This window comes from Melanerpes formicivorus, unplaced genomic scaffold, assembly GCF_026170545.1.
Source record: "Melanerpes formicivorus ecotype bairdi unplaced genomic scaffold, bMelFor1.0.p_v2 SCAF_96, whole genome shotgun sequence".
Lineage (NCBI taxonomy): Eukaryota > Metazoa > Chordata > Aves > Piciformes > Picidae > Melanerpes > Melanerpes formicivorus.
The window spans coordinates 1,346,876-1,355,213 of NW_027142448.1; the positions used below are offsets into that span (position 1 = coordinate 1,346,876).

Consider the following 8,338-nt stretch of genomic DNA (forward strand, 5'->3'; position numbering starts at 1 on the left):
CTGGTACCCACAAAGATGTTGAACAAGCCTGGTCCCAGGACTGATCCCTGAGGGACTCTGCTTGTCCCTGGCCTCCCCTGGGACATGGAGCCATTGACAGCCACTCTTTGGGTGCAGCCATCAAGGCAGTTCTGTATCCATCCAGTGGTCACCCATCACACCCATGTGTCACCAGCCTGGAGACTGGGATGTGTGCTCTCCCCAAGCATGCTGCTGGTGTTTATCAAGCAGGAAAGAGAAAATAAGTTACTACCATTAAAAAAAATCTATTTACAATGGTTCCCAGATGGACACCATCCCTGGAGGTGTTCAAGAACATGTAGACATGGCTCAGTGCCCATGGTGATGTCAGGCCAATGGTTGGATCCATGATCTTAGAGGCCTTTCCAACCAAACCAATTCTATGATTCTGTGTTCTGAGCCATAACTCCAGTGTGCATATGTGGCCCTGTGCTTCCTCACTGGCCTGTGGGTCAGCAGACTGTAGGAAGTGGCATGGATGCTCACAACACTGCACCTCCAGCCTGTGAGAGCAGGGGAACTCCTGCTGCCAGCAAAGAGGATGTGCTCTTGCAGCCTGCACTTCCTGTAGCAGCAGTGGGAGAAGGGGGTTGCAAAAGTAACCACGTGAATGCACATGTGTGAGGGGGCTAGAGCTTTTAGGAAGTAGTTACATCATATGGCATTTAGGCATTTTGTAGGTACTTGTTAATATTTTGTGTCTGGGACTGTGCTTTGTTGGATTGCTGATACTGCTCCTGAACAGACAAGTCATGTTTCATCAGTGAATCACATCATGAGCAAAACCCATAAACTGCATGGATCAATCCTGATTAGAACACACACAACAACTGAGCACACAACCACATCAACTGAGCACACTTTCCTTCTGACACTTTTGCACCCTCTCTAGAATCATTAAAGACCTTTAAGATCATTGCATCCAACCTCTATGTAACTTTACCAAGGCTGGTGCTAAACCATGCCTTTCAGCACCACATCTCTGCTTTTTCAAGGCACCTCTAGGGATTCAGCCACCTCCCTGGGGAGCCTGGTCTGCTGTTTGAGGATCCTTTCAGTCAACAAGCCGCTTCTGCTATCCAGCCTAAACCTCCCCTGGTGCAACTTAAGGCCATTTCCTCTCATCCTATCACTTGTCACTAGGGAGAAGAGACTAACACCCACCTCACTACAACCTCATAGTCATAGAACCATAGAATCATAGAATGGCCTGGGCTGAAAAGACCCTCCAAAGGTCATCCCAGTCCAACCCCCTGTGCAGTAAGCAGGGGGCATCCTCAACTAGGTCAGGTTGTCCAAAGCTCTCTCGAACCTCACCTTGAATACCTCCAGGGATGGGGCCCCCAAATACCTCCCTGGGCAACCTGTTCCAGTGTTCTACCACCCTTATGGTAAAGAACTTGCTCCTAAATCTGCTCTTCTCCAGTTTAAAGCCATTGCCCCTCATCCTATCACTGCAGGGCTTTGTAAACAGTCTCTCTCCATCCTTCTGTGGGCCCCCTTCAGGTACAGGAAGGCTGCTATCAGGTCCTCCCCAGAGCCTTCTCCAGGCTGAACAACCCCAGCTCTGTCTTTGTAGCAGAGGTATTTCAACCCCTGACCATTTTCATGGCCTCCTTTCAGGGAGTTGTCGAGAGCAAGAAGTTCTCCCCTCAGCCTTCTTTTCTCCAGACTAAACAACCCCCAGTTCCTTCAGCCACTCCTCACAACATCTGCTCTCCAAGTCCTTCACCAGCTTCATTGTCCTTCTCTGGACTCTCTATGCTGATCAAAGTCCCTTCACAGGTGCAAAAGCAAGTATCTCTACAGGCAGAACAAATACAAAGCAGTCTCATTCCTGCTCTTCTGTGGTGCAACTCAGTTCTATTCTCCAGCATGACAGCTAGGAACTTCCTCAAACACCGCTGGAGAACCCCTGGCTGTGCTGTGGACCCAGCAGCTGGTGCTCATGCCTTCGACAGCACTATCAGCACACACAGACATGGACCAATGCAACAGAGCTGTGGGGGGATACAACTCTGCATGCAGGCTGTGTGTATGAAAAAATGTGCTCAGGGGAAGTTTCCTACATAAAACTTAGGCTTGTCCTCATTTGCAACCAAGTTTGTGCCCTGCTTTTTGGGGACTTCAACTGATAGGCTTGTGCTACTGTGCTGACTATTCCATTCCTTACTCAGGGCATCTGTGCATGCCTCTTCACAGGCAGAAACCAGATGATGCAACATGGGAGAGCAAAGGCTGCACACCCACCCCAGTCCATTCAGAGTGCAATGAGATCCAGTGGGCATTTCTCCAGTATCAGTATCACAGAATCACCGAGGTTGGAAGAGACCTCAAAGATCATCGAGTCCAACCTGTCACCACAGACCTCATGACTAGACCATGGCACCAAGTGCCACATCCAATCCCCTCTTGAACACCTCCAGGGATGGGAACTCCACCACCTCCCTGGGCAGCACATTCCAATGGCCAATGACTCTCTCTGTGAAGCACTGTCTCCTCACCTTGAGTCTAAACCTCCCCTGGTGCAGCTTGAGACTGTGTCCTCTTGTTCTGGTGCTGGTGGCCTGAGAGAAGAGACCAACTCCCACTCAGCTACAACCTCCCTTCAGGTAGTTGTAGAGAGCAATGAGGTCTCCCCTGAGCCTCCTCTTCTCCAGGCTAAGCAACCCCAGCTCCCTCAGCCTCTCCTCACAGGGCTGTGCTCAAGGCCTCTCCCCAGCCTTGTTGCCCTTCTCTGGACACCTTCAAGTCTCTCAATGTCCTTCCTAAACTGAGGGGCCCAGAACTGGACACAGGACTCAAGGTGTGGCCTAACCAATGCAGAGCACAGGGCACAATGACTTCCCTGCTCCTGCTGGCCACACAGTTCCTGATGCAGGCCAGGATGCCCTTGGCCTTCTTGGCTACCTGGGCACACTGCTGGCTCATGTTTAGGCGGCTGTCAATCAGCACCCCCAGGTCCCTCTCTGTTTGGCAGCTCTCAGCCACTCTGACCCCAGCCCTTTTATCCTTAGGGATACATTATCCTTCAGGTTTTGAACCAAGTCCCCTTGAGCAGTGCTGGAGCCATCACACATGGTTGTACCTTTTTGCAATGACCAAGTAAAACTTGAGGATCTGGGATTCTCGCACCATCCAGCGATCCCCTGTGACCTCCAGCTCCATAATGACAGCTCATGTGCAGCTCTTCATTCAAAGCTTTATCCTCTGCTCCTGAATAATTAATTGAAGCCAGTGTTGACAAGTTCTTTTTCATGCATTGTGTGACTGGGCTCAGGCTTCACATGGGGACTTGCCCAGACTTGGGCACAGAAAACCTTCCTGCCATTTTTTGACTCCCTTTTGCAGGATGTTCTGAGTGGGTTTGGTACTTTTCCAGCAAATGAAGGGAAGGGGAAGGGAAGGGAAGGGAAGGGAAGGAAGGGAAGGGAAGGGAAGGGAAGGGAAGGGAAGGGGAAGGGAGGAAGGGAAGGGAAGGGAAGGGAAGGGAAGGGAAGGGAAGGGAAGGGAAGGGAAGGGAAGGGAAGGGAAGGGAAGGGAAGGGAAGGGAAGGGAAGGGAAGGGAAGGGAAGGGAAGGGAAGGGAAGGGAAGGGAAGGGAAGGGAAGGGAAGGGAAGGGAAGGGAAGGGAAGGGAAGGGAAGAGAAGAGAAGGGAAGAGAAGAGAAGAGAAGAGAAGAGAAGAGAAGAGAAGAGAAGAGAAGAGAAGAGAAGAGAAGAGAAGAGAAGAGAAGAGAAGAGAAGAGAAGAGAAGAGAAGAGAAGAGAAGAGAAGAGAAGAGAAGAGAAGAGAAGAGAAGAGAAGAGAAGAGAAGAGAAGAGAAGAGAAGAGAAGAGAATTAACCAGGTTGGAAAAGACCTTTGAGATCATCAAGTCCAACCTATCACCCAGCACCATCTAATCAACTAAACCATGGCACCAAGTGCCCCATCCATGTACTCACCACGAGAGGCTGGAAAAGACAGCTCTAAGATCACCAAGCACAGCTGCCAATCCAACACCACCATGTCCATTGAGCCATGTCCCAAAGTGCCATGTCTACATGTTTTTGAGTACCTCCAGGGGTGGTGACTCCACCCTGGAGCATCCTGTTGCCATGAGAACAAACACCAGAGAGGTAAGAGCAGTGGAGTGTCCTGGGAAGCTGCATGAGTATGTGCAAAGGGAGGTGGTCTGACCTGGAATGATGCTCCTCTTCCTCTGTTTTCTTTTGCCTCTATGACTTTCTGTGTTGCAACAAACATCTTGTGAAATGTTCTGGCAGGGAAATGCTAAAAATTTCCCCATCTCCATGTGCTGTGGGCAACACCCAAGACACAGCTTCCTTGGAGACTGTAGAGGCTCCTCATTAGGGAGGGAATTGTCCTAGTGCAGCCTGCTGTGCAGCAGGAAGGCTGCACTTGTGGCCACAGTGGAAATGTGAATTCTTGGAGAAGAGTGATACGGTAGCAGAGATAATGAGCTGCCGAGGGACAGTCAGGCATGGAGCTGCAGGTAACCACAAACCCTTTGTTTCTGTCCTCTCTTAAAAGAAGTGGGAGGTGAGGGGAAGTTCAGGGTTGGGGTAGACAACGATCATTATACAGTGGCTGGCCTCATACCAGGGGAAAGGGCTTAGGACAAGATCAAAGCAGCAGATGAGGGAACTAGGGAGTGCCTGGGCTAGGAGCAGGACCTGTTTCCCAGAGTCAGGGTGAATGAAAGTCCAGGCAGACTGTGGTGTGCTACCCCCTTCAGTGTCTTTGCTGTAAATGATGGGGCTGAGGAGTGCTATCCTGCTGCCATAAACCAGCCAAAGCAATCGGCACCAAGCTGAGCAGAAGTCACTGCTCCTATCAGGGAGTGATAGGACTAGGGGGAATGGAATGAAGCTGGAGGTGGGAGATTGAGGCTGGAGGTGAGGAGGAAGTTCTTCCCCATGAGAGTGATGAAGCCCTGGAATGGGTTGTCCCTGGAGGTGTTTAAGGCCAGGCTGGATGAGGCTGTGGCCAGGCTGATGTAGTGTGGGGTGTCCCTGCCCATGGCAGGGGGGTTGGAACTAGATGATCCTTGTGGTCCCTTCCAACTCTGACTGATACTGTGATACTATGATACTATCTCTGCTGTCTCAAAGGAGAACCAAGAGAGGGCTCTTCCAAGAGCTTCAGAGTGCCCATTCTCTGTGTGGGAGCCTGTATGTGCCTGCCTCTGAAACACTGATCTGGACAACCATTCCTTTGAGTGACCATATCCTGTCACATAAAAGGGCTTGGGGGTTAGAGCCAAAATAAAGCTAACTGAAAGAAAGAGGCTCTAAAGAGAGGCAAAGAGGGAGGTCTGAGGACAAGGAAGATGTGTTGAGGAGAAAATGGGCGTGACAGGATGAAGAAAGAAAGAGTGTGGTTTAGGAAGAGTACAGCCAGGGCTTGTGATAAAAAGTGAAACAAAAGAGCAATGCCAGGGCAGCCCTTCTCTTGTCCTACCCTGTGGTATGACCCACTTCTAATGATGAGCAGCAGGACCTGGTTACAGCATCTGTTGGGCTCCCCAGTCCTTGGAAAATGGGTCCCAGGAGGTTGCAGGGGTACAGGTACCCCCAGCTGTGGGCTGGGGGATTCCTACTCTTGCCTTGTGTTTTTCAGGCCCAACAGAAGAGAGGAGCTGGTCCTGGCTGACCCCCTGGTTCTTCCTTGGTTTTGTCCTTGCCATCAAAACTGCCTTTGTAACCATCTGCCTTGGTGGGTTGCAGGGTCCTTTAATTCCCCTGTGGTGAAAGGAGCAGTTTTCTACTGTGCTTCTCTCTCTGCCAGCATGCAAATGTCCTTCACTCAAACAGCCATTTCTGCTGTCCCTCTCCTGCCTCTGCCCTCTTAGCAGGGTTCCTTCCACAGCTAAGGTTCATCCCCTGACAGGGCCTTCTCACTTGTCCTCTCCATTTCCCATCTGGCTGAATAAAGCCAGTCCAGGAAGTCACCAGCCAGTTTCTCCCCTCTCACCAAGAGCTGAGAAGTCTCTCTGGTGTTAGAGGGCATCTGAGTAGGTTCCTCAAGGTCTGGCTGTTTGGATGTTGGCTCTCCCAACCTGGTCTCTCAGTGCTGCATGTAATAGTGGTGCAGCCAAGGAGCCAGAGTGATGTCCTTGGAAATACTCGGGCCAGGCCATCCATATTTTAGCAGGCTGGGAGCAGAATTCATCAAAATGCCTCAGATGCATCCCACCCACACTGCCTGCACTGACTGCAACAGAAATCCTGTGCTTGTACTGTCCTGAACCACTCTTCTGTGCTGCTGCTTAACTCCCTTGAGTGAGGCCTCAGCACTCAGCAGTTCTACCCCTTCCTGGTAAAAGTGCTGCTCTAAATCTGCCATACCTGGGAAGACTGAGTGAATGTAACATTAACATCCCACCTTTAGAAAGCTTATCCCAGGACTTTTTTGACCCTTTCCTGACCCCATCCTCAAAGGATGTCAGCTGGGAAAATCAGTCTCTCAGCCAAAATAGGTGAGAAGAGCTCACCTGATCAATGCCTCTTCAAAGGAGGAATGGACAAGGGGGAGAAGTGGCCTGCTGTTTCTCATCTTCTTGATCAATGCACATTTCAGAGCTTGCTAATGTGTCAGTCTCTCAGGGGGTTCTCAGCCAGAGGGTGGTGGATAGCACAGGTTGCCCTTGAAGGAGGAGAAAAGGGTGACATTAGCACTTTCCTTCTCTTTCCTCTCTTCCCAGTGGTTTTCCTTCATGGAAACTATGGCCAGTGCCAGACTCTGCTCCAGAATGCTCCAGAGTGGTGCTGTGTTCCCAGTGCATCTGCAGGAAACAGTGAGTGATGATAAGACTCTTATAAACAACACTAAGAACCTCACCAAAAATTCATTCTTGTGCCAGTCAGCCCTTGAGGCTGGAGTGTCAGATAGAGCTGGGTTGTTTGAAGGAAGCTGGAGGACTGAGGGAAGAAAATGCTGTATTACTTAGAGTCCCACGTCTCTCAGCCTCTCCTCACCAGAGAGATTCTCCAGTCCCCTCATCACCCTAAACCCTGGGACTCTGCACTGAGCTCACAGAGATGGAAGAGAGAGAGCATCTTGTTGAAAAGCAGGAATGTATCTTTTTCCTCGTCCACAGGGGAGAAGTGGACGTGCTGCCCAGATGGCTGGAGACCCTTTCAAGAGAAGTGCTATTATCTATCCTCTGATAAGATGTCCTGGGCTGAGAGCGAGCAGAACTGCACCGGGATGGGTGCCCACCTGGTGGTGATCAACAGCAAAGCAGAGCAGGTATGTGCAGGGCTGAGGGAAGGACACAGCAGGCAGAGACACAGAGCCCTGCCTTGGAGGGGACTCAGAGCCCCTGCTTTTGCTGCAAGCGAGGGGACATCCTTTTTCTGCATCCCTTCTGCCCCCAGCCCCACCTGTTGGGCATTCCTCCTGCCTCCCTCTGCTCAGTCCTGCCCCTCATAGACATCATGGTTTTTTTCCAGGAGTTCCTCTCCAGTGTGGCAAAAGGAATATCTACTAAGGACTATGAAGCAAAATACTACATAGGCTTAACTGCTTATGAAAATAGTCAGTGGCTGCGGGTGGACCAGACTCCATATAAGGCAGCAGACACGTGAGTATTCACAGTACCACAGCACCACAGTATCACCAAGGTTGGAAGAGACCTTGAGGATCATCCAGTCCAACCTGTCACCCACAGACCTCATGACTAGACCATGGCACCAAGTGCCACATCCAATCCCCTCTTCAACACCTCCAGGCATGGGGACTCCACCACCTCCCTGGGCAGCACATTCCAATGGTGAACAACTCTTTCAGGGAAGAACTTTCTCCTCACCTCCAGCCTAAACCTCCCCCTGGCACAGCTTGAGACTGTGTCCTCTTGTTCTGGTGCTGCTTGCCTGGGAGAAGAGACCAACCCCTTCCTGGCTACAACCTCCCTTCAGGTAGTTGTAGAGGGCAATGAGGTCTCCCCTGAGCCTCCTCTTCTCCAGGCTAAACAACCCCAGCTCCCTCAGCCTCTCCTCACAGGGCTGTGCTCAAGGCCTCTCCCCAGCCTTGTTGCCCTTCTCTGGACACCTTCAAGTCTCTCAATGTCCTTCTTAAACTGAGGGGCCCAGAACTGGACACAGGACTCAAGGTGTGGCCTAACCAATGCAGAGTACAGGGCACAATGACTTCCCTGCTCCTGCTGGCCACACTATTCCTGATGCAGGCCAGGATGCCATTGGTCTTCTTGGCCACCTGGGCACACTGCTGGCTCATATTCAGGTGGCTGTCAATCAGCACCCCCAGGTCCCTCTCTGTTTGGGAGCTCTCAGCCACTCTGACCCCAGCCTGT

General features: G+C 51.2%; 1 protein-coding gene across 1 annotated transcript in view; it reads left to right on the forward strand.

Moving 5' to 3' along the window:
• The first annotated feature begins 4,447 nt into the window (after positions 1-4,447).
• LOC137455344 (C-type lectin domain family 6 member A-like) overlaps positions 4,448-8,338 on the forward strand; it is a 16,272-nt gene continuing 12,381 nt past the window's right edge. The window contains exons 1-5 of the mRNA XM_068166069.1: positions 4,448-4,516; positions 5,644-5,739; positions 6,728-6,820; positions 7,124-7,275; positions 7,479-7,609. Coding sequence (XP_068022170.1) covers positions 4,480-4,516; positions 5,644-5,739; positions 6,728-6,820; positions 7,124-7,275; positions 7,479-7,609 — 509 coding nt within the window. The 5' untranslated portion in view covers positions 4,448-4,479. The remainder of the gene's footprint in view (positions 4,517-5,643; positions 5,740-6,727; positions 6,821-7,123; positions 7,276-7,478; positions 7,610-8,338) is intronic.